This window comes from Chiloscyllium punctatum, chromosome 17 (genome assembly GCF_047496795.1).
Source record: "Chiloscyllium punctatum isolate Juve2018m chromosome 17, sChiPun1.3, whole genome shotgun sequence".
In the NCBI taxonomy this organism is placed as follows: domain Eukaryota; kingdom Metazoa; phylum Chordata; class Chondrichthyes; order Orectolobiformes; family Hemiscylliidae; genus Chiloscyllium; species Chiloscyllium punctatum.
In genome coordinates, this window is record NC_092755.1 from 56,884,078 (window position 1) to 56,911,250 (window position 27,173).

General features: G+C 39.5%; 1 protein-coding gene across 9 annotated transcripts in view; it reads left to right on the forward strand.

Annotated features, from left to right (window-relative positions):
- Nucleotides 1–27,173, forward strand: part of LOC140487859 (citron Rho-interacting kinase-like) — a 221,205-nt gene that overhangs the window by 140,569 nt on the left and 53,463 nt on the right. For 7 of the 9 annotated variants that reach the window (XM_072587208.1, XM_072587209.1, XM_072587211.1 and 4 more), the window contains 6 exons: nucleotides 3,285–3,478; nucleotides 10,600–10,735; nucleotides 15,916–16,020; nucleotides 16,502–16,642; nucleotides 17,821–17,928; nucleotides 18,432–18,597. In XM_072587208.1, the coding sequence (XP_072443309.1) occupies nucleotides 3,285–3,478; nucleotides 10,600–10,735; nucleotides 15,916–16,020; nucleotides 16,502–16,642; nucleotides 17,821–17,928; nucleotides 18,432–18,597 (850 nt within the window). The remainder of the gene's footprint in view (nucleotides 1–3,284; nucleotides 3,479–10,599; nucleotides 10,736–15,915; nucleotides 16,021–16,501; nucleotides 16,643–17,820; nucleotides 17,929–18,431; nucleotides 18,598–27,173) is intronic. The other 2 variants (XM_072587210.1, XM_072587212.1) reach the window with 1 other exon arrangement.

Consider the following 27,173-nt stretch of genomic DNA (forward strand, 5'->3'; position numbering starts at 1 on the left):
CTACCCTGTCAATTAGTTAATCATTTGATCCTAATCATCTGCTTAACTATTTGCATTTCTAACAGATTTCCAAGCTTCTTTTCAAATAAAAACTTAAGGCTTTTGTGGTGCAGTGATAGTGTCCCCTATCTCTGGATCAAGAGACCAGAGTTCAAGTCCCACCTGCTCCAGAGGTAGATAGAACATAGAACAGTACAGGCCCTTCAGCCCACGATATTGTGGCCAGCATTTATCTTAATCTAAGATCAACCTAACCTGCACACCCCTCAATTTACTGCCATCCATGTACTTGTCCAGCAGTCGCTTAAATGTCCTTAATGTGTCTGACGCTGCTACCACCACTGGCCGTGCATTCCACGCACCCACCACTCTCTGCGTAAAGAACCTATCTCTGATTTCTCCCCTTTAACTTTGTCTAATCACCTTAAAATTATGACCCCTTATGACAGCCATTTCTGCCCTGGGGAAAAGTCTCTGGCTATCTATCTATGCCTCTCATTACCTTGTACACCTCCATCAAGTTACCTCTCTTCCTTCTTCTCTCCAGTCTGAAAGCCCGAGCTCACTCAACCTCAGACGACAAGCCCTCCAATCCAGGCAGCATCCTGGTAAATCTCCTCTGCACACTGTCTAAAGCATCTATGTTCTTCCTCTGATGAGGCGACCAGAACTGGACACAGTATTCCAAGTGTAATCTAACCAGGGTTTTATAGAGCTGTGGCAAAACATCACGGCTCAATCCCCCTGTTTATGAAAGCCAACACACCGTACACCTTCTTACCAACCCTATCAACTTGGCTGGCAACTTTTGAGGGATATATGTACATGGACCCCAAGATTTCACTGTTCCTCCACACGATCAAGAATCCTATCTTTAACCCTGTATTCAGCATTCAAATTTGATCTTCCAAAATTAATTACTTTTAATGTCTCCAGGTTGAACTCTACCTGTCACTTCGTAGCCCAGCTCTACATCATGTCAATGTCTTGTTTTAGTCTGCAACAGCGCTCAACACCATCTACAACACCACCAACCTTTGTGTCATCAGCAAACTTAGTAACTCACACTTCCACTTCTTCATCCAAGTCATTTATAAAAACTACAAAGAGCAGAGGCCCAAGACCAGATCCTTATGGGGCACCACTGGTCACTGACCTCAGGTGGAATACTTTCCATCTACTACCACTTGCTGTCTCCCTTTGGCCAGGTAATTCCGTATCCAGACAGCCACATTTCCCTGTGTCCCCTACCTCCTGACTTTCTGAATGAACCTGCAGTGGGGAACCTTATCAAATGCCTTACTGAAATCCATATATAGCACATCCACTGCTCGATCATCATCAACTTGTCTCGTCACGTTCTCAAAGAACTCTATATAAAGCTTGAGGCATAACCTGCCCCTCACAAAGCCATGCTAACTATCTTTAATCAAATACTGTTTTTCCAAATAGTCATAAATCATATTTCAGGTGTGTAATAACATTTATGAATAGATTAATTAGAAATAAAATCAAATAAAAACTTCTAATGCCATGTGATATAAGTTTAGTATACACATTATCTCTTACTCCCACATCCATCAATAAGATTTATAACCTCTGAGTAGATGGGGGAAGCTGCTGATGTAGTTTGAAAATAATTAGGAATTTAAAGGAAAAATGCCTATCTCTGGATAGTAATAACACCTGCCTAATATTTTAATTAGAGAAGTTAGGTTTTATTAATGGATTGTGTAAACTGTAAATCCACTGACGAAAGCAATTATGTAGTTGTATTCCATGTCCAGTTCCATTTGAATGCTTTTCATGATTGAGCTAAAGTTTCTTGTAACTAGAACAATTCCCTCTGCTTGCTCAGTACTGCCACCTTCTCCTTCTAAAGCCTTTGCATGATGCATAATTTTTAAAAAATGTTATTCCCTTTCAGGCAATTCATTGAATGATAGTATTTTAAATCGGGTCTAAAATCCCTGTTGATCATACCCTGGGAATTTTGGGAGTTGATTCTTCTGTTTTAATCCCCGACTCCTGTTGTCTATTATTATTGCTAGAAGAAACTCCATCCTCACTCTTTTTTTACTTATGTTTCTCCTTCTGTATTGATCCTTTTGGCCTGAATCTGGGTGCTGTCACATTACCATAACCATTGAATCTCCATTCTTTGAGTTATTGCCAAATTTGAGCCATGAAGACTGCAGGGAGTGAATGATTCATCAGGAATTTTTTGAAGCATTCTGAAATTTGTTCTACAAATATTTTTTCCTGAAAATTTAACTCTTGTTAATATTACAGTTTTATTCACATTCAAGATCTTGGAATAGCCCAACAATTTAAAGCAAAGTCTTGAATTGGGAATCCTTAAGTAGAGTTTATGCAATCTTGCATCTTGTCTGTTAAATTACGTTCTTTTGTAGAATATTCATCATCCTTTTTAAATTTGCCAAAGTCTGACTATATATTTATTTGGTCATCTTTCTTCTAAATGTTGCCAATAATTTTAATTACGTTTCCAAACATTTGTGTCAAATGGTTAAACCTCTAGATCTGACCATAATACAACTGTGTTTCCTTCTAGTGAGAAGTGACAATGCCAAGGCCATACCATGCTTTTTTTTTGGTTAAGGTGTAATCTGTCCATGTACGTGCTCATTAGATTCAATTTCACAAATCGTTAGTGGGAAGTCACATCCTGACATTTTGCCTTGGTTTCAGCCTTTTTTTTTCTCTAAAGTAACTTCAATTCTTCAAGCTCTTAGTTTCCAATCTTCACCTTTGGTCAACCATCCTTTGCTATCAATGTCATTTGGGATCCAAACCAGCCAATGAGACAGAAACAACAACATCCTTCTTTGTGGATAGAGTTTATTAATTGTTTAGTCTTCAGCTCTTTCTAGCTACCCAGCCTATCTTTTTCCCACTTTATATCTACCCAGTCAATAAAGTACTTAATTAACCCCAAACGCCTGTTCTAACTTAGTTACCATATTTATGAGGATGACCAATTTATTAGTCCATTTCCATTAGTCTGGTAATGTGTTAAGGTGGAAAGTCTGAATATAATCAGAAATCGTAACCGAGAAATTGGAATTAAAAGAACTGTGTATTTCAGTAGATGCAGCTGTAAATATATATGGGAGAAAAAAGTGTATACTCGAGGTGAAAATTCAGTTTAGCTTCTCAAGTGCTGGAAGAAACCTTGGTATTTTCCACTCCATTATATCTGACACATTCTTTACTTGTGCAGTCCTTTTAATGATACCTCTTCTAATCCATTTCTCTATAAGACAATCGAAACATTGAAGACAACCTGCTCAATGCTAGAGGAGCAGGTGATGGACCTGGAGACATTGAATGATGAGCTTCTTGAGAAAGAAAGGCAGTGGGAAACCTGGAAAGCCGAATTTGAAGAAGAAAAAACACAACTTGAGCGGCGCATCCAAGAAATGAAGAGACTACTGGATATGGAAAAGCAGAGCAGGTATTGTCATGTAGGAAGGAATTCTGTGTAATGGAAGTGTACAGTACAGGGGAGCATTGAATGCATATAGATGCTGAAATAGGTAGCATTATATAAATGTTGTCAAGACTATAGATGAGACGCTTGGAAGGCTATTTGTTACCAGAGGTATGTAGCCCAAGGCGTAAAAGCTGCCTCAGACTAGGGTCTGTTGGTTTCAAATAATTGTTCTCTTCGGGAGGAAGTGGAAGTTGCAATTCTTGGCCGAACAATGCTACGAGACATCTTGGTTTTGTGCATTGTGTTTTTGTATTCTTCACAGAACTCAGCCCAGCTGTCGCTTTTACCTTTTAAAGGTTTTGAAAAGTCCAAGGTTTTGCCCAGTGTTTTCAATATTGGGGATTTTTGCTCGATCCTACATCTGGGTAGTAGGACAAATGTATCATCACAAATACAATGTGAACTGTCAAAAAGCCACGTTCTTCAGTACACAGCCTGCAAATGTAGTCATTTAAATTCATCATTTTCAATCCAAATTCTGTTTGCAGTATTATAAATAGACTGTCGTGGCCAGTCGTGTTTCAAGTATAACTCTCTGCTGTGAGTTATCCAGTCCCCATTGTGCAGAAAAGTCACGGCTGATATGATGGCCATTATTGATTATAAGAAATGCTCTAATGCAGCTTTTGGAAGCTAAGTTATTAAAATCTATTTATCTTCCTGTGTCAATTCTTATTTAAACAACTGAATGTTTTATTGAAAAGGAACAAATTTCTTCATGACTGAGTTTAATGCTTTACTATATATAATTTTACTATATAATCAAAATGGATGTACATGCATTTAGTATCATTTGTGCTGACATTGCTTAGAATGGACATTTAAAAAAAATTATTTTGTGGGATGTGGGCGTTGTTCACAAAGCCTGTACTTATTTTCCATTCCTAAATGCCCCTGAATTGCGTGACTTACTAGGATATTTTGGATGGTAGTTAAAGGTCAGACACATTGCTGTGGGTGTAGAGCTATGTGTAGTCCATACCAGGTAAGAATAACATGTTTTCTTTCCTGTAGGAATTAGTAAACCGGGTATGACTTAACAACTTTTTAAAAACTGTATTCATGGGTTGGACATTGCTAATTTGATCAGTGTTTGTGCTGACCCTAATTACCCTTGAGAAGGTTGTGGTGAGCTGCTGCCAGGAACCATTGATCAACATCCATTTGATGTTGATCCTCTCTCATTGCTGTTAGAGAGGCTGTTCCAGGATTTCAGCCCAGTAACACTGAACGAACAGTGCTGTATTCCAAGTCCGGATAATGAGTAGCTTGGAGGGGAACTTATAGTAGTAGTATTCCCATGTACCTGAAGTCTTGATGGTAGTAGTCATAGATTTGGAAAATGCTTGTCTAAGTTTATGCTGTGCATCTTGTTGCTTGTAGACACTGCTGCTCTTGGAAGATGTTGAACTTCTTGAGTGTTGTCGGAGCTGCACTCATTCAGGCAAATGTGTCATCACACTCCTGACTTGTCCCTTGTATGTGGTGGATTAGTGGTGCTGGAAGAGCACAGCAGTTCAGGCAGCATCCAAGTAGCTTCGAAATGGACGTTTCAGGTAAAAGCCCTTCATCCTGAGGAAGGGCTTTTGCCCGAAATGTCGATTTCGAAGCTACTTGGATGCTGCCTGAACTGCTGTGCTCTTCCAGCACCACTAATCCAGAATCTGGTTTCCAGCATCTGCAGTCATTGTTTTTACCTTGTAGGTGGTGGACATGCTTTGTGAAATTGGAGAAAATTTCTTGCCTCTGACTTGTTTCTGTGGCTACAGTAATAATACGACTAGTCTTACTCAATGTTTGGTCGGTGCTAACCCCCAGGGTGTTATTGGGAAATTCATTGACAGTGATGCCATTAAATATCGATAGTATGATTGATTTTCCTCATCGGAGATTATCATTTGAGTGGTGTGAATGTTAATAGCCACTTGTCAGCTGGCATTTGACAGTTGTTGCACTGTCTCTGTAGCTGAGACTCGCTTCAATTCTAGATTTTTCTATCTGCTTCAGAGGTGGAAAATAACATCTCTGAACAGGTTGCTTGGAAAATATTAGATTTGAATTGATGTTCTAAAATTATTTGCCTGGCTCTTTGGATTACTAGTCCAGTGATAATCTCACTAGATACCTTCTCCATGCAAGTAAGATCAAATTAAGTTAAATTGTCTGTTGTAAGTAGATTCCTGTAAAATGCAATAATTCCAAAATGTTCCTTGTAGAGATTGTAACAAGGTCAACCAGCTGGATATTATAGAATATGAGTTATTTCATTGAGGCTGTTAATTTGGTCCGATCAGGGAACTCTGATAGACAAAAAGGAGAGGTCAGACATTCTGACACTCTGGATGCTGACTCTGATGAGGCTGTGCCAAAGTCAAGGACTTTCATTGTGTAAATAAAGGGTGACTTGGTGACGGGATACCGGCTTCTGTAGTGTTATTGCAGTGGCGATGAGAATAAAGCATGTTTCTGAAGTAACTCGCTTGCAACAGCCATCTTTGATTTGGGAGAAGCAATTCTTGCATCATGCCATTATTTGAGAAACTTGACTCATTTGACCCTGCCGTCAAAGATTGGCCCAGTATGTTGAAAGAATACATCATTATTTCTAGGCAAATGACAGTGGGCAGATGAAAAGCAATGGGTAATTCTCCTGACAACCTGTGGACCCGCAGCTTTTTCTGTAAAAAGGAGCCTAACTTTTCCTGAGGCACTAGATACTGAAACCTTTCAATAGTTGACGAATTTATAGAATTGAAGAATCCCTATAGTGTGGAAGCAGACCATTCCACCCCATCAAGTCTACACTAAGCTTCCGAAGAGTTTTCCACCCAGACCCAGGCCCCTATCCTATCCCTGTAACCCCGCATATACCATGGCTAATTCACCTGGCCTGCACACCCTAGATATTTTTAGACAATTTAGCATGGCCAATTGACCTAATCTCATCCTTAATTTAGTTAAGGAACATAACCCCAAGCTTCCTTTAATTCTGAGACACTATCATTTTTATTCGGCAATTTGAGAACCAAAGGAATCCGTGTCAGTACTTTTGACTAGGTTAAGATGACTGGCAGAGGCATATTATTCCTGGATGAGATGCTTGGGTATATTGGTATGTGGGATTAGTGATGTAACTATGCAAAAGCTCCTAGCTGAAGCCCAACTTGACTTCAAGCAGACACAACAACTAGATTATTATGGGAAAATGTGGCAAACTGAGCATGTGAACTGCAGGGTATTCTGATGGAAATTGATAGTCCAACGGAGCTGGGGGTGAGTGAAGGCAATTACATAGCCTCACTCAGGACATATTCTGAACAGAGAGATTCTAGGTTGGCCCACATCAAAGCTCCAAAACAAAGCCAAGCCCCAATCAAAGGATTAAATTTTTCTTCAGGATCTGAACCAGAAATCCATTGTAATTGCTGTCAGTAAGTCGATTTTAGATAGAAAAAGAATCCTGCTAGACCTAAAGTGAATTCATAGGCCAGTACCCAGGAGAGTGCACATCTTGGAAAGTCCGCCAACGATTGGCATGGAACAGTTAAATTGCTTAGCAACATCCGAATCAGAACCAAACAAAATAAACATCTGACTAAATGTTCTTCCAGTCCATTTGGAGGTTGGTATCTGCATAGCTGTATCAGTAATTGCAGAACCAGTTTTTAAACAAAATTTGCTCTGGGCTTCAACCCTTAAGTTTGCAGAAGACCTCGGCTAGGCTTAGAAGCTATACCTTTATAAATTAAGAGTACACTTCAGTTCTGGTCTCTTATAAAAATCAGCTGGTTCAGTTACCAATGCTTGTAAGAAAAGGCTTGGACCTAAGCTTGATAGAGTGAAATTGGTTGAGAGAGATTCACCTCAATTGGCTCAACATTTTTCAGTTAGAAAATGGCTACCTAAGTGAATCCTAATTAAATACCTGAATGTTTTCCAGGAAGGTCTAGGGACTATCAGAGGAGCCAAGGCCCCCATGCATGTTGACCAGGAAGTAATTCCACAATTTTGCAAGACTTGCCAAGTGCAATTAGAGGCAGAAATCAGAAGGCTGGAAAGTGAAGGAATTATCAAACCAGTCCAATTTGCAGAATGGACTGTCATACCAATTTTGATGGTCAATTCTCCATTATAGGGATTTAAACAAATGGTAAACTGTTTTTTGCAGCTGGGTAATTACCAAATCCCTTGGATAGAGGATTTTTACACAAACAGGGGTGCTGTCCTTCATGACACCGGACACGAGCCACGTTTACTTGCAAATGTGTTTAGATAAGGATTCCTAGAAATATGCTGCAATTAATCTGCATAAGAGTTTGTATCAACATAAAAGACTGCCATTTGGGGTATCATCAGCCTGTGGAATCTTTCAGCAGATGATGGAGAACATTTTGCAAGGTCTACCTCACCATTTGTTTAGATGATATGCTAATAACTGGGAAGACTAATAAGGAACACTTAAAGAACTTGGACGTTGCCCTTAGATGTTTTTCCAAGGCAGGCATATGCCCAAGACGAGAGAGATGTGTGTTCCAGGCACTCCAAGTGACCTACTTAGCTACAGAATCGACAAGACTGTATTACAGCTGTTGGAAGATAAGTTGAGAGTGATCAAAGATGCCCTGGCTCCCACATTTCTCCAGGAGCTTGGCTCATTTCTTGGGCTGGTAAATTATTACATAAAGTTCATACATAATCTGCCTCTCTCCTGGGCACTTTGCATCAACTTCTAAAAAATGGTCAGCCTTGGAAATAGCTTTCAATGAAGTGAAGAAACAGCAGTCATCTAAGGTGTTGGCACACTCTGAGCCCAAGAGAGATCTGGTATTGATATGTGATCCTCACCATGCAACATCGGGTGGTATCAGCTCATAGCTGTCCCAATGGAGAGGAACATCCAGGACTTGGGCTAATGCAAAGTATAAATATGCCCAGATAGAGAGAGAGGGATTGGCAATCATATTTGAAGTCTGGAATTTCCACCAAAGCTTTATCACCAACACCTGCTGGGTCTGTTTAAAAAGGACAAGGCAGTGCACCCCATAGCATCAGGCCAAATTCAGCAGTGTAATTGCAACTCAGAACACTGACTGGGAGGCCAAATAACAAATGTAGATGCATTAAGCTGCCTCCCTTGGTAGGTACACCACCAGTGGTACCACCAATGGAAGAGTCTGTAATGGTTTTAAATTTTCTGGACACACCTCTAGCCACACCTGACAATAGCAGACTTTGGATGCAGATAGATCCAGTCCTTGCAAAACTGAATCAACTAGTGGTGATGCGGGAAACCAAAGGGCTGTTCCAATCAGAATTGAATCTTTTTCTGGACCTGGAGACACCAGATCGCAGCAGGGGAGCAAGAGTGATTGTCCTGAGCAAAGATTGCCACCAGATTCTGGTTGAACTGTATCGGGGTCAACCAGGGGTCTACAAAACAAAGATGTTGGCAAGAAGTTATATCTCGTGGTGCCTGGCGGGCAGTGCTCGGAGTGCCAACGAGGACAAAAATTACCTCCAGCAGCTTCCCCACATTCATGGGAATGGGTGGGTAAACCCTGGATTCAGTTGCACGTTTACTATGCAGGTCCTTTCGTAGGCTCAATGTTCTTCGTCCTTGTAAATGTCCACTCAGTTGTTGGACTTGCAAAGAGTCCATTTGTCAAACATGGAGACGACAATAGAAAAACTGCATGCATCTTTTTGAAAACATGGGCTCCCAGAAGTGTTGGTCATTGTTTACCAGCGGGGGATTTGAGTATTTTGTAAAGTTGAATTGGATACGACATTATAAGGACAGCTCCATATCATCCATCATCCTTTGGCCTGGCAGAAACTGCAGTCCAAACTTTTGAAGGTAGGCTTGAAGAAACAGCCTACAGCTTCACTAAATGCCAAACTGTTCCAGTTCCTATTTGATTATAGGTCCACCCCATATGCAACTTCAGAGTTAGCATTGGCAATGTTGCTAAAGGGTAGAAGACTCCAAATCAGATTAAATCTGATCTTCCCAGACCAGGGCATCAGGAATACCACTGTTGGACACAATCCGACAAGCCAGAGAGACAGTTTCCTATAAGGAATGAAGTTTGGTGTAATGATCACACAAATAGCCCTACATGGGAACAGTACATGGTTGACATGAGGCCAGGACCAGTGACGTACAAATTTTCGATTAGTGCAGCAATCCTGAACAAGCACATGTACCATATGGAAGCCACGAACATGCAAACAGTGAGGGAGCAAAACATGCCCTATTCCTTGGAACAATCTGAAAGGATGCTGGAATCCGTGAATTCGCATGTTTCAAGTGTTGATGAGACTTCTGAATTTGAGATGGACATGATCCATGTAGCTGCATCAATGCCTTTGCCAGCGGAGGGAGAGAGTGAATTTCTACTGAGGCGTTCCTCATCCAAGACACTAGCTCCTGTGTGTTACACGCCACCGATATCAGATGTTAAGTCAGAGGAACCTGATCTGGTGCTAAAATGCCCCAAGTTCTCCAAGAAAAAAAACCAACCTATGACCTTGGACTCAGAGAGGGAAATAGCGATTGTAATGAGATCAGCCAGCTGGACTTTACAGGATGTGAGTCCCCTGATTGGGGCTGTTAATCTGGTCCAATCAGGGAGCCCTAGCTGACAGTTGTAAACAGAAGTGTCAGAGGTTCTGGCACTCTGGGTGTTGACTCTGATGTGGCTGTGCCCAAGTCAAGGACTTTCCATGTGTAAATAAAAGGTGACTTGGTGACAGGTTGCCAGCCTCTCTGGTGCCCAAAGAATAAGTTTTAGATAATTTGGGATCATCATACACAGAAGTCCACTCCTATGGCATTATGTACTAGATGGAGAATAAGCAATTACCAGGATATCTAAATCAACTCTGAAGAGACTGCATGTGTTACTGCCAATACGTAAACTCTGAGGCCAGTTGTGTCACCTACCCTGTCAAGATTATTAATTTCTGAAGGTGTTTATTCTGTGCAGTCTTCTCAATACAAGGGTATTGATCTGGTGAATTTGTGAAAGTAGCTGTTGTCTTGAGGTCTTTATTGTTTTATCATCTTTTTAATTCCACAGAATGCGAGCAGACCAACGTGGCAATGAATCCCGACAAGCTATAGAATTGGCTGTGAAAGAACATAAGGCCGAGATCCTAACCTTACAACATTCTTTGAAAGAGCAGAAGTTGAAGGCAGAAAGCCTTTCTGATACGGTTAGTTTTGGCTGAAAATTTACATCTGTGTTTACTTTCAAACCTGGGGATTTTTTGGTTTAGTGGCAGTATAATGCATTTGTTAAGGTCTGATTCCTAGGCAAAGTACACATAATCTTAGATAAACAGGTAAATGTGACTGGTGGATTACTTGATACTTCTTATTGGTATCAACAATCAGAAAATTAATCTGTCAGTTGTGGTGCTCATGATGTGCATTCTTTCTACTTTGTGGTATATTTTGTCAGTGCTTCAATAGGAGACTTTGCCTAAACGGTTGGCTTTTCAATTGACACATTTGTTTATGGTGATTTATTTCATAGTCTTGACACTGTGACAGAATGCAGTTGTGAAAATATTTAATATCTTTAGAAGACAAATATAATGGTAGAATAAATTGTTTCTGAAAAAAAAGAAGCAAAACCTAGGAGTAAGGTCACTGTAACAAATGCAAGTTGGAAAGTAGATGAAAAGTATTTGGTGATTGAGGTAATGGTTAAGTGACACTAAGCTTTGACAGTTGAAAGTGTGTGGTCGGAGGGATGGAAGACAGTGATAAACAGCTCTACAGTTTTGAAGTCATGAAGCTGTGAAGAGTATATGAGGAATCTTTTTAAATGTAGAGAGAGAGAGAGAAAGCCATTTGGGGGATGTTGTTTTGACAGCTTAGAAGCAACATTAATGTAGATTGTTTCAATCCATCTGTTCAACATGCTATGACACACCTCTGAAACAGATGGGACTTGAACCCAGGTCCTGTGGCCCAGAGATAGGGACTCTACCACTGTGTCACAACAGCCCTTGAGAACATTCATATGAAACTGAGAAGGACAGTAACTTCTCAATGAAATAAATTCAAGTAAAGATGAGTGAGAGGAGGGTCACCTTCGCCCACAAGCTTTTCCTTTCTATCTGGTCTAGGAGCTCTTATAGAGTGACCTTGAGTTATGCAACTCCCTTATTCAAGTGATGAAAGTGCACACAGGCTTTTGGAGTCAGCTTTGCCGATGTTGGAGTTTCATTCTGTGATAAGGAAGAATAAGTGTGGTAGAAAGATAAGGAGCTGATGGAGAGGTTATGCTCTAAACATCGATTCTCCTGCTCCTCAGATGCTGCCTGATCAGCTGCGCTTTTCCAGCGACACACTCTTCCTTGAAGAGTAAGTATCTCAGTAAGTGAACTCCGAGCAGCCTTAACTTGCAGGAAATGAGCTGACTATTGGTTAGATTTGGCAGAAACAAAGTTTTCATTACTTTGAGTATTCAGGAATTTGCGAGCATTGAATATGTGTTGACTGGAAATAAAGCAGTATCATCCAAAAAATTGAGAGGATTGGAGGATGAGTGAAGAAAATCTTTGATCTGAAGCAGGGGTTTTGTAGGAGAGAAGACAGAACTTCAAGAACTCTGATAATGGGAACGGAGAGAGACATAATGATAGAGAAAAAGCCAGATAGGCAGGAACATAGCCTTGTTGCAGGAGTAAAACTCTTTTTTTTGTTTTAAAAAGATCCATGCATATTTGAATAAATTTTGACTTTGAAACTATCCAACTTATGTCCAATGAAACAAAATGAGAACAAAACATAGATTTCATCACAAGACATTGAAAGAGATTTGGTAGTGGAAGCAGCATCTAAATTTCTGCCTTTACCTACACAACAGCTATCTCTCTCTGGCTACTCGAGTGTTTCTTTCTCAGATATTAGTTGACATGATCAGAGCTCTAGCTGATATCAATGTGCAGTCCACCTGGGCTGTGATATTATTTAGGTCAACATTAGAAATTTGGGTACTTAATTTGGTGCTTAAATTAAGCATTGAAGTTTTCTTCGTTATCCCTGCCCTCTTTCTGCCCCCAGGAGAAAGTGAGGACTGCAGATGCTAGAGATTAGAGCTTAAAAGTGTGTTGCTGGAAAATCGCAGCAGGTCCAGCAGCATCCAAGGAGCAGGAGAATCGACGTTTCGCTGATGGAGAGCTTAGGCTCGAAACATCGATTTCCCCTTCTCCTTGGATGCTGCCTGACCTGCTGCGCTTTTCCAGCAACACTTTTTTATGATCTTTCTGCCCCCACCCTTCACTGAAAATTTGTCAGCCATGTGTAATGTTGTAAATAGGCTGATTACTTCCTCCGTTGTCCTTTGAAAGAGAAACTTGCATACCCTCTACAAAAAAAAAGATGGTTAAATGAAATTTGTTTTGTCTCATTATTTTCTAGCTGTCCTATAACTTACATCATAAGCCTAACAATAATATCTCACAGTAGAAAGTGACACCTTGAATACTGTTGGAGTTTGGGGAAGATTTGTTGTAGTCCAAATATACATGTTCATGTGAATGTGCTGGCTTGATATGAAGGAAAAGATTGATTAAGTTATCAAACAAGCTCAGTGGTAACACCTATTTTTCGTCTTGCATTACAGAGATTCTATTCAATAATATGAAATAGGATGCTACTCTAAGGAAAATAAGATTTCACAATTGAATAAATTAATCTGTCAAGCTCCAGATCTGAAGCATCACCTCGTTACTGACTCATTACATTAGTGTGTTTCATTACATATTTGCATAAGTGGTTCTGTCAGAAATGCAAACACTTAAGGAATTAAAAAACAACCAGCACTACTATAGTATGTTTTCATGCACTAAGATGTGGTCAGCTTCTTGAAAAGTATTTTGAGCTTTAAATACATTGTAGATTTTATCTTAACATACTATTTAAGACTTAGTGTTTTTTATTTAGTAGGAATGATTGTATTCTCATAAACCAATGAATCATAATGAGATTAAGAAACCTATGAATGTTCTTCTTGGTTCCTCTTGCCATCCTCCCCAGTTGGTTTTATATAAAATTTTAAGGAAATTCTCTCATTTCAACTTGTAATTGGTATTTGCTGCAAATGATTTTAATATCTCTTGTTTTAATATATACACACTTGAACTTAAATTGCAGTATTCTTCCCTTTCAAGTTATCTACAAATGCTGCATCTAACATTGGAAGCAGAACATAATGTTGCACATGATGGTGAAACAATAAAATGAAGAAAGATACTTAACATGGAAGTTGAATGTTCCAATATAATGCTTTTTGAAAGTCATATTAATTATTTGAAATTTGAACAAAGACTTATTAAATATTCCATTTAAATAGAATATGATAAAGAGTGGCTTACTGTGGACGTAACTGGCTTCATCTTCACAGCACTAATGCATTGTAGCTCCCTCTTCTGGGCATGTAGGTAGAGCAAGAAAAGACATCAGATGTCATCATTTAATATTTGCATAGAATTACATAGAAGCATTTCTATGTCTGAGCCAGAAAATCTGGGTTTACTTCCCATGCCAGGACCTTTTGAAATGTTTGGTACCCAGCTTCACTGGCCATAAAACATAGAGTCATAGAGATGCACAGCATTCAAACAGGACCCTTTGGTTCAACTCATCCATGCCAACCAGATATCAGAAATACACCTAGTCCCATTTTCCAGCATTTGGCCCATATCCCTCTAAACCCTTCCTATTAATATACCCATCCAGATGCCTTTTGAATGTTTTCATTGTACCAGCCGCCTCCACTTCTTCTAGCAGCTCACTCCATCCACGCACCCCCTCTTAGGTCCCTTTTAAATCTTTCCCCTCTCACCTTAAACCTATGCTGTCTAGTTTTGGACTCCCCCACCCTGGCGAAAAGACCTTGTCCATTTATCCTATCCATGCCCCTCATGATTTTATAGACCTCTATAAGGTCACCCTTTAGTCTCTGACACCCCAGGGAAAATAGCCCCAGTCTATTCAGCCTCTCCATATAGCTCAAACCCTCCAACATCCTTGTAAATCTTTTCTGCACCCTTTCAAGTTTCACAACATCTTTCCTATAGCTGGGAGACCAGAATTGCACACAGTATTCCAAATGTGGCCTAACCCAATGTCCTGTACAGCCCCAATATGACCTCCCAATTCCTATACCCAATACACTGACCAATAAAGGCAAGCATATCAAATGTCTTTTTCATTATATAAGGAAAATTGCTTACATATATCCAATCCAGGCAGTTACTGCCCTAGCAGTCTGCTGTCAATTGTCAACCAAGTGATTGGATGGATTTTGAGAGTGCTATTAAATACACTCTAATAATCTGCTTATTCGTGCTCAGTTTGGGTTTTGCCAGGATCACCCAACTTCTGATTTCGTTAAAGCCTTGGTCTAAATATAGCCAAAAGAACTGAACCCCAGAATTGATGTGAGAGAGACTGCCATTGGCATCCAGACAGCATTTGACATCAAGGAGCTCTACCAAAACCGGTGTCAGTAGGAATTAGCGAGAGAGAATTCTTCACCTGTTGGAGTCAAAGGAAGATGTTATTTGATGTCAATCATCTCCGCCCCATCTGGCCACTGGATGAGTTCGTTGGGATAGTATCTGAGACGCAATCACCTTCAGCTGCTTTATAAGGGATCTTCGCTCCATTATACAGTTAGAAAGTCTGACTGCACAACGTTCAGCAATGTTCCCAACTCCATAGGTGCCAAAGCAGCCCATGTCTATATGCAGCAAGACCTAGATAACATTGAGGTTTAGTTGATAATGGGAAGGGAACATTATTTCTGCATCACATGTGGGATTTGTGTGTTTGGACCCTGTGGAATTCCCAACATATCAGACTGAAGGAAAGACCTGAAAATTTGAATATTCCAATAGACTTATGCCTGGAGTCTTCAACATATCTGTCTAACTTGGAGAATTTAGAGAGTTCCATTGCAGTTAAGCAAATTGCTACCTAGCAAAAGTTAGATAATTAAAAGCCTAGACTATCTAACTTCTGTGTAACTGACCCCATCAACTCACCACATCTCGCAGACCCATTACTGTCCCCAGACCACCTGTCTGCCTGGGACTTGCCAATCCTCTGCCATCAAACTAAATAATTCCTCCCACCCCACCTAGGACCTGATACCCTGCCTTAACTCTCAGGACCTGACATTGTCCCCTCAGAAAGAATGGCCACATGATATATCAGTACATAGTTCTTAATTTGGCACTTATTTTGAAAGTTAATTAGCTTTAATGATAGAATTAGTTATCTTTCTTGAATGCACAATATTATTGATGCAGTATATTGTTAATTAGAAATGCAATATTTTTCACTTGAATGGTTTTTAATCCATTCTCATTTACAGCTGAGTGACCTGGAGAAAAAGCATACTATGCTGGAGATGAATGCACGCGGCCTTCAGCAGAAATTAGAAACTGAGCGAGAACTGAAACACAGACTGATCGAGGAGGTAGTGCAAATATCAGATCATTCAAAATAGCAGATCATTCCTCAATAAAATGTTTTTTTTTATGTAAAATTCTTGATTTATTTGGATGCTGGGATTTACATTTGTGTTGGTGCTGTTTGATGCTGCATCTGAAATTTTAATACTTTGATGGAGTAACAAAATAAGATTTGGTATGGAAGGTTAAAGGAGAAGGGTGTCTTTTAAAGGCAGTACAGCCTGTGTCTATGGCAGCACACCAATTAAAAGTACAGGATGAGCATTTTTACTTCTGTTAATAACTCATGGAACATAGCATCTAGTCTGCTGTACCTAATACTGAGCAGGAATTAAAACACCTTGATAGTTCCGTATTTGCAAGAATTGTTAACACTGAGAGACCTTTTGGGATTGAGATTTGGTTTTGGTTTGATTAGTTAATGTTCTTTCATCTACCTACATATAGTCATATGTTCCAAAACTTCTGATTCTTCATTTTTCTTAGCAAACTAAACTGCAGCAGCAGCTAGATATGCATAAAACACATATCTTCCGCTTGACTCAAGGACTGCAGGAAGCCCTGGACCAGGCTGACCTATTGAAGACTGAGCAGAGTGATTTGGAATACCAGATTGCAAACATGCAGGTGAGAGTTAATGAAATAGAAAATTGGATCGCTCTTAGTGTGTGGTGACTGACAGAAGGCACATAAAAACAGTTAAAAACAAATAGAGGCGGAAACTATTGACTTTGTCCTATATAGTAGCTAAAGCACAGAAGTACGGTCTTCAGCATAGACCAGTATGACTGAAAGGATTAAATTCTGATGTCCAGTGGTTAAGATGCACTTGAGTTTATAAACTTGGCATTTGCTATAGTGCACCAGCACCTGTTGGGAAAAGGTTAGTCAAAGAAATTTATTAAATTAATGAGATTTCACACCTGTTTCTGCAACTTGTACTGAAAATGTTTCATGAAAATGTAATAATAATTTACTCAACACTACTCTGTGGCTAAAAGTAAGAACATAAGACTTCACAATTTTGGCTTTGTCCTTCTGTTCAGCTTTTGGATGGTGGTCATGTTGGACCAGATGGGGTGGGAGGATGGACACGATTGAAACGCCCACTTAAGGGCCTTGATTGGGTCATTTATGAGTGATACACTCGACATCTTGCACAACTCCAGAATGGTAGAGGTGGCAACAGCAGGTATGCCACTGATGGCACAGCGCTCTAATTTACAAATCCACCAATCAGATAATGTTCTTGTGCACAAGTACCAATGGAATTCAGATCTGTATTCTTAAGTGGCAGAGTGGGGATTGGGATGGGGGAAGAGGTAATCTGGAAAAAAAAGGACAATACTGGCGAAACCCAGTAGGTCTGGCAGCATCTGTAGACAGAGAAACAGATTGTTTGAGGTTGATATGACTCGTTCAAAACCTCTTCTGAAGAAGAGCATGTTGGACTTGAAGCATTAACTCTCTCAACAGATGCTGCCAGATCTGCTGAGTTTGTTCAGCATTTCCAGACTTTAGTTCTGTTATCATTACCTTGTTAAGTGTGATTTTGGAATTTAAAGATCTGCAGTTTTTCATTTCTGTCCTAAAGTGTGTATACACCTGTAGGAGTAGTTGCAACATCACCTCAGACGTTTTTGAGCCAAAATCTGCATGTCATCCAGCAGGAAGTTAATTGAATAACCTTGTTTGTAATATGGAGTGAGATCTGCAGAGACTTGTTCTTGATGAATAGGCCGAAAATTTACAGTACTTGTTAAAATCGAAGCCTCAATTCAATATCTGCCATTTTATCTCCACAGATGGTATTCTCCCATGATAGAGTGAAGCTGGAAGGTACTATCACACAACAGTCTAAATTGATTGATTTCCTACAATCAAAGATGGATCCACCAATTAAAAAGAAAAAGGTAGTTAAATGTCAATGTAAAGTCAACATTTTAATTCCATTCACAACACCTACACAATCATGCTGGTTCAAAATTTATTGAGTAAGCTGCTGGGCTTTGTTGTCTTAACCTTGATATATACAGTTTGGGTTACTTGAATGTTTACTTGTCTGGATACAAAATTAATTTTGTTTGACAGGATACGTGCTGAACTCTTCAATATTATGTGGGGAGAGTAAAACTACAGCTAGCCTAAATTTAGATGTATTTCAGGGAGATCTTAAAAGAGTGGGCTATTTTCACTCAAACGTGTTATCCCATTGCACAGCCCCTGTGACTGAGATGCGATGATAAAGCAGTTTCTGAGAGTCTGCTTTTTTTCTGATCATGAACTCTGGTGGTGCATTTGATTAGGTAAATTATCCTAAATCATCAATGAAATCATAGAGTTGTGAAAATTTAGTTTCTTAGCATAGCTAAGAAATACTGCATTTGTAGTAAAGACTACATCTGTTTCTTGTCAGCAGAGTTTATTTGGGCGCCGGCGTGAAGACCCTTCTCTGCCTGTCCAGATTCCCATGCAGTACAATGACCTGAAAGTAGCCTTAGATAAGGAGAGATGTCGAAACATGGAGCTAGAAGATGCCTTACAGAAAATCCGAGTAGAGCTGAAATGTGTGCGGGAGGAAGGTAAGAGCATTTGAGGAGGCAACAATCAACTTGTGTTTCATGTAATGATTTAGTGGCATATTAACAGCCTGATATGAGACCTGGTATCAAGCATTAGGATTTAAGAAAATGTGAGCAAATGTGGAGAACAGCTTAATAACCCAAAGATGAAAGGAATTCAATTTTTTTTTGTGTGCTTATTAAATGCATTTATTGGTAACTTTATTGCAGATCTAAATTGCAGATCTGAGCCTTGCAAATATTAATGCATATGTTTGTACTTTTCACTGCTATTTCTTATTCTGAAAGGTAGTTCTATAGCTCTGTAAGAAAAACAAACCCTGCTGTTAGTATAAAAGTATATACAAGTCTGGATTCAGCTCTGTGTAAGATGGTATTCTTAAAGCTAAGAAATCTTTGGAATAATCTTCAAATGTTATTAGCTGTTTGTTTTCAAAAACAAGCCAGTCTTAATGATTCGATAATGATGTGAAGTGTGCCAAAAGTTAGAGTTATTTTAATATAGGTTTCCAGGTATTTCCTTTTATTCAAACTGGAAAGGCATTGTGTGTCAGTCTACTATAGTTTGTCAGGTTGCTTAGCAAGTATGAAGTAGGAAAGAGTAGCTAAAGTGAATGTTGGTCCCTTAGAGGATGTGATTGATGAGTTAATAATGCAAAACATAAAAATGGTATAGACACTAAACCAATATTTTGGCTCAGCTTCAAGGAGGAGGGGACACCATCCTAATAGTAACAGGTAATGCAAAGGTTATAGAAAAGGGGGAAACTTAAAGCAATTGCCATCACTTGGGGAGGGAGAAAGGACTAAGCAATCTATTAGGATTAAAGGAAAACAAGTCCCCAGAGCCTTACAGCTTATATCCCATGGTATTAAAGGATGTGGCAGCAGGGACAGTGAATGCATTGGTTATAATAATCCAAAATTCCCTGGATTCTGGAAAAGTTTCAGTGGATTGGAAAAATGCTCATATAATATAATGAAATGGAAAGTGAAAGCAAAATCCATCAGAGTCAGCATGGTTTTATACAGCCTAAATCATGTATAACTAATTTGCTAGGGTGCATTGAAGATATAACAAACAAAGTAGATAATGGAGATCTGGAAAATATAAATAGCTTCCAGAAGGCGGTTGAAAGGTTAATAAACAAGGTAAGATCACACGGGCTTAGGGATAACATCTTAGCATGGATAGAGGATTGGCAGAGGAAAGCAGACAGTCAGGATAAATGGGTCTTTTTGTGGTTGATGAGCTGTAACTAGTTGGGTGTCACCGGATTCAGTCCTCAGGTCTCAATTATTTGCAATCTATGTTAATGACTTGGATCCAGAAGTAGAATGTAATGTAGCCAGCTTTACAGATGGCACGAAAATATGTTGAATGTAATAAGAAATTTACAAATGGATATTGATAAATCAGGTGAATAGACCAAAATTTGCCAGGTGGAATTTAATGTGGATAAATGTGAAGTGATCCATCTGGTTGGAAGAATTGAAAGGCAATTTATTATCTAAATGGAAATAAACTTCAAAATGCTTTGATGCAGAGGGATCTGGTGTCTTTGTGCGTGAATCACAGAAAGCTAGTCACAGGTACAGGAGGTAATAAGAATGGCAAATGGAATTTTAGCATTTATTATTAAAGGAATAGACTATAAAATTCGGGAAGTATTGTTGAAACTGTACAAGGCATTGGTTGAGACCACATCTGGGCTGCAGCTTACAGTTTTGTTCCCCTACTTGAGAAGGGATATTGGAGGCAGTTCAGCGAAGATTGGCTCATTCTAGAGATGAAGGGCTTGTTTTATGAGGAGAGATTCAGCAGTTTCAGTTTATACTTGCAAGAAGTTTAGAAGAATGAGAAAAGATTTAATTAAGGTGTACAAATGTCAAAGGGTGCAGACAAAGTAGACAGTGGATATTTCCCCTTGTGGGACAATCTAGAAGTCATAATTGTAGGGTAAGGGATGACAAATTTAAAACGTAGTTGAGAAGGAGTTATTTCTTGCATTGGAGGATGAAGCTTTGGAATTCACAACCCCAGAGTGCAGTGGATGCCAGGACAAAATAAATCATAGAAGGAAAAACAATTTTTAATTAGTAATAGGTAAAAGGGTTATGGGGAGCAGGCAGGAAAGTGGAGTTGAAGCCAAGATGAGATCAGCCGTGATTGTATTAATTGGCAGAGCAGGCTCAAGACACTGAATTGCCTACCCCTCCGAGTTCTTATACTTCTGATGTTACTTATATGTAAAATGATGAACAAAGCACTGCGGTTCAAGTCATAGTTGTAAAGCAGGGAGACAGACCCTTCAGTCCAACTTGTCCACACTGACCATGTATCTAGCCCAGCTAGCCCATTCCAGATGCCTTATAAATATTGTAATTGTACACTCCTCCATCACGTCCTCTGACAGGTCGTTCCATATTGCGCCACTCTCTGTGCGAAAAGATTGCCTCTCAGGTCCTTTTTTTTTCCACCTTAACCTATGCCCTCTAGTTTTGGACTCCCCACCCAAAAAAAATACCTTGGCTATTCATTCTCTTCATGATTTTATACACTTTGAAAAGATCATCTCTAAGCCTCTGACACTCCAAAGAAAGTAGCCCCAGCTTATTCAGTCTCCCTATAGCTCAAACCCACCGTTCCAACAGCATCCTTGAAAATCTTTTCTGAACTCTTTCAAGTTTCACAACATCCTTCCTGTAGCAGGGAGACCAGAATTGAAGGCAGTATTCTAAAAGTGGCGTAACTAATGTCCTGTACTGCCACAACATGACATCCTAACTCCTAAACTCAGTGAATTGACCAATAAAGATGTGCATGCCAAATGCTTTCTTCACTACCCTGTCTACCTGCAACTCTACTTTCAAAGAATTATGTTAGAGGAACAGAGTGAAAAGCAAACAAATTGTTAAATTTGTATAGTACTTTAGTGAGAGCTTAGTACTATGCACAATTCTGGCCTCCATCTAGCAAAAACGCTGTTGGAGAAGATGCTGTCAAGATTTAAAATTATAATACCATAATTGAGATGATAGTGATCAAGAAAAATTAAATAGAATCTGTTGTCTTCCTTTAAAGAGAAGGCTGAAGTGTGGCCTGATGGATAACGAAGGGATTTGATAGATTAGACATAGAGAAAATTTCTCTACTTGTGCAGGAGTCTATTAAGGGTCATAAATGTAATATGGTTACTGTGAAACCAATTAAAAATATAGGAAAAATGATACTGTTGATTGTCATGTGTGAATGTGGGATTTGCTACCGCACTGAGTATTGATGCATAGCATAGGAGAGAGCTTGAGGGAGAAAAGAATAGAATATCCCGATAGGGTGAGATGGAGAAGAGTACGCGGAGGTTCGAATGGAGTATAAACATCTGTAAGTTCTGACCTGTAAATTCAAGCAAAGTTTGCTGGCTATATGGTTTTTAGAATGATGACAGAATGCATATATTACAAAGCAATTGGTTTTGTTTTGGACCAGTATCCTAACAGGCCATATATCCTGCAGGTTTTGGCTCATTTTTGTGGCTGAAGGGGCTCCTGCACAACTAATTTTATCATTTTCGCAACATTTAGAATAGAAACAACCTTTTTAATCTTTTTCACCAGAGCAACCTTGTAATAACATCAAATTATTGAATCTAAAAAGGAGAAAACCTTGAAACCACCCTATTCTACTGTATAAGATTATGCTATGACTCTGGCAGGAGGAGTGCATTGGAAAATCAAGCCCAGTCATAGGATCCCTAACTGTGCGGAAAGAGGCTATTCAGCCCGTCGAGTCCACATGAACGCTGTGAAGACCATTCCACCCAGATCCAGCTCCCACCCTATCCCTGTAACCCTGCATTTACTATATCTAATCCATTCGGAGCGTTGGTGTGGACCTGTTTCCATACTGTAGGGAATCTAATATAAAAAAGAAACTAGCCTGCACATCCATGGATACCGTTGGCAGTTTAACATGGCAAATCTACCTAACCTGCACATCTTTGGACTGAGAGAGAAAACTGGAGCACCCAGTGACCACACTGACACGGGGAGAACATGCAAACTCCACACAAACAGTCACCCAAGGCTGGAATTGAACCCAGGTCCCTGGCTCTGAGGCAGCATTGCTAATCACTGAGCCACCGTACCACCCACGGTGCTGTGAATCCTCCATGAGCTGTGAATGTTAAAGTGTGGATGTTTTATTTAATTATCAAAATGGTCAAATTTGTTTCTCCTCAATACTATTATCTAGAACAAAAGATACTTTCACAGGTTTCTTCGTTTAACTGAAAATTTGTACATTTAGTAAAGACAAAAGTATAATCTTAGAACAAGTGGCAAAACCAGTTATCAGTTTAAGTTCATTTGCAGGGTTAAACTGTATTTTCCTTTATCCCACGTTCACACATGTTCACACACCAATAAAAACAATAAAGTTCTGCAGCAGTATTATGAGTGGGATAAAATAAGCAAAAGCGAAACAACATATTTGTAAGTGAAGGATTTGGGTGCAGAAGGTAGAATGGATTCTCACAGTTCCTTTGATTTACTGTCATTACAGTCCAATTGTTGGTTGCAGTGCAATAGAAGATCTTTGAACCAAATTTCAGATTCTCCTAGAAATAGTTATGAATCCTTAAAGTTGAAGCTTTCAAAAATGTTTCGAGAGAGAGTTCCTTTCTTTGCAAGCTCTCCAACAATTCCCTGGTTCCTTCCAACTTCCACTTCTCAAGAGATGCAGAATTTGCTATTTACAGTTAGAAGTTCTTTTCCATCTTCCCAATCTGATGCCTAATAGACTGATATTCTTCTGTTGAATTAGGCAGCAATTTCCAAGATTTACAGCAATTTTATTATAAATATATGTAGTTTAACACACCAAACAATTCCACCTTTTTATTATGGATCCTTTCCCTGTCCAGAGACCAATTCCTGGTGGGGGAGAACCTAACTCTTTCAACTCTGGAGCTGCTCTGGTTAGCCCTTGAAGGGACTCGCATCTAATATTGACATGTGGCTGCATTGAAAGCAAAAGTCCAGAGGCTGCTGCTAGAAATCTTCAGCCTCTTCCAAAACTCAATCTGTTTGTCTAGCAATTGAGACCATAAAGTGATTTCTTAATTCACTTTTAAAAGCTTATGGTTATCTTTCTCAATGAATTTATTTACTTTTCCAGTAAATGGCAAAAAAAAACAGCTTTCCTTGATTCTTTCTTGACTTTTTCAAATAAATCACATGATTAGAAACCTTTTCAACCCAGTGATATCTGAACTATTGCACTTCCCAATTTTCATAATTTATAATTGTGTTCCAATACATAAAAGAAAAAGCTGGTAAAGTTGCCAAAGATTGGGAGAATTTTAGAATATGGCAAAGGAGGATCACAAAATTAATAAAGAAAGGGAGACTAGATTATGAAAGTGATCTAGCAGAAAACATTTTAAGACGACTGCAAAATCTTCTGTAGGTATGTGATAAGGGAACTTTTGGCTAAGACGAACATGGATCCATTATAAATTCTTCTGATTCTGCTGGTAGTGGGGAATGGAGAATTGGAAGAGAGGCTAAGTGATTGTTTTGTGTGCATCTTCACTGAGGGAGAAAAGGAATTGCCCAGAATTAGAGTTTCAAAAGATTAAGGAGAATGAGAAATTGAAGGCAATTAGACTTAATTAGAAAGTTATTTTGGAAAATTTCGCAGAACTGAAGGCTGAAAAACATCACCCCTCCTGCCTGGACTTGACATTCTACATCTCAGAGTGTTGCAAGAGATAGCAATGGAGACGTCTAATGCATTGGTGATTATCTCCAAAATTATTTAAATTCTAGTACGTTGCTACAAATTGGAAGGTAGCAAATGTCATCATATGCGATGGAGAGACAAAACTGGGTACTACAGACCTACAGGCCTTACACCAATAGTAGGGAAATGCTAGAATCTATTATGAAGAATGTTATAAATGGACACTTGGATAATAGTCTAATTGAGTGCAGTCAGCATGGGTTTGTGTAAGGGAATAGTGTGATAAACCTGTTGAAGTTTTCTGAGAATATTACACACAGAATTGGCCAAGAAGAGTCAGTGGATGTAGTATACTTAAAGTTTCAGAATTGATAAAATTCTGCAAAGTAGGATGAAGCAAAATGGAATAAGAGGTAATTTCTTGTATGGATTAAGGGTTGACTAACAAGCAGAGAATGGAGTAGCAGTAAATAAGTCATTCTCATATTGGTAGGCTGTGACTAGTGAAGTACTGCAAGGATCAGTGCTTGGGAGCCAATGCTCTGTCTAAGCAGCCACTCAACATTCCATGCACAGTGATCAGCGTTCCAATATGATTGTGGCATTGATTTCGGTTCCTGAAGTCACTACTGCATGTTGATCTCAGAGGCCTATGACGCCAGAAAGACAATTCGAGAGACTGCTGTTGGTACCCCTTGCAGTTTACAATACAGGTCAATGATTTTGTCCTGGAATATGTGTGTCATGGATGATACAAAGCTAGGTAGGAGTGTGTGCTGTTAGGAAGATGCAAAGCAGCTTCAAGAGAATTTGGATAGACTGAGTGACTGGGCAAGGACATGGCAGGCAGAATTTAATGTGGAAAACTGTGGTGGCTATCAACTTTGGTTGGAAAAACAGATCTGCAGAATATTTCTTATGTGGTAGTCGGTTAGAAAGTGTACATGTATAAAGGGACCTGAATATCCTTGTAAGTAAGTCACTGAAGATTGACCTGTCGGTGCAGCAAGCTATTAGGATGGCTAACGGTTTGTTAGCCTTTACTGCAAGTAAATTTGAGTACGGGAATAACAAAGTCTTGATTCAACTGCATCGAATTTGGTTAGACTGCACCTGGAGTACTACATGCAGTTTTAGGAACGTTTCCTTGAGAAGGTTATAAATGCCATAGACTGAGTCCAAGAAAGGTTCACCAAACTTGTCTCTGCGATGGCAGGACAGTCCTAGGAAGAGAGATTGAAGAAACAGACCTGTATTCTCGAGCGTTTCAAAGACTGAAAAATGATCTTACTGAAACCTGTACAAAATGCTTTAAGGGAGTCAACAAGGCAGATGAAGATGAAATGTTTCCTCTAGCTGGGGAGTCTAGAACCAGAGGACTTGATTTTAAAATATGGAGAAAGTCACTTAGAACTAAAATAAGGAAAAAATTGTTTTACTCAGAGGGTTTGTGAATCTTTAGAACCTTGTGCTCTGAGAGCTGCTCCAATCAGTCAGGCTCTGTATTTCATTGCCTGTCTGATTTTTCACCTCACCCACACTCTCCTGTTGCCAGTCTTTTTAAAACCTAACCTGTGGTTCAGCCAACTCAGTCATTTTCGATGTAAAATAGATATTTTAAACACTCCATTATCCTACCAAAGCAGATTTTGGGAATCTGGTGTGGATGCAAAGTGACATGAATCATTTTTAGACACAAATTGTTATGCTCTCGAAAAGTGGTGGAAGCAGATGCAATAACTTTCAAATGGGAATAGATGAAGCTTGAAAAAGAAGCATTTACTTGTCTATGGAAAAAAGAACAAAAGAGTGGAAATAGTTTAAATTAGTTTTCAAAAGAGATAGAATGGGCGAAATAGCTACCTTCTGTGATATGATTATGATTTTCATCAGAAGTATTTTCCTATTGACTAACATTTATCCAGAAGGTTCCTCATGGCTTGTACTAATAACTTATTTTCTTTGCTTATCAAATCTATGGGGTCCTCAGTCTGAAGAAAGCACAACACCGTTAGCTGAAAAAAACAATAGAGTAACCTGCACGAAACATGGATAAACTGATGTAGTGGAAGAAAGAGGACTCCTTTGAAATAGAGAAGAAATCTAGCTGCCAGAGGAATGCCAGTGAACTTCTATTTGTGCATAGCAAATAGTGAACAGTCAGGCAAATGTCCTGTGGCCATCAGATGTGTACAGTACTTTGGATTTTTGGTCTCCTGTGACGCTAATGCCTTTAAAAACTTAACTCTATTTACAAGGTTCCGATAATCCTCATACTTTCAACTGGCAATGATGTTTAGAATTTTTTTTGCAGGAATGCATTCTTTGCCTTATATAAAGAAAAGGTTTGTATCTATGTAGTACATTTCAAGGCTACCAGATTTCTCAAAGCAGTTTGGTTTATCTGACTCTGTCTATAGTCATGGTTACGAGCTTCAGTTTGTGCAAGACAGTAATAACAGTTGTTGAGAGTGGGGTGCTGGAGAATACAGCAGGTCAGGCAGCATCCAAGGAGCAGGAGAATCAATGTTTCGGGCAAGAGCCCTTTATCAGGAATGAGGCTTGTGAGCCGAAGGGGTAGAGTGCTACATGGATGGGGGAATGGGGCTGTGGGGTGGGGGGGGGGAAGTAAGCTGAGGATCCGATAGGTAGATGGAGGTGGGGGTAATGGTGAAAAGTCTGAGACGGGATACAGCTGATAGGTGGGAAGGAAGATGGACAGGTCATGAGGGTGGTGCAAAATTGGAAGGTTGGAACTGGAAGTTGGTGGGGGGGGAGGGGAAATGAGGAAACTAGTGAAGTCCACATTGATGCAGTGTGGTTGGAGGGT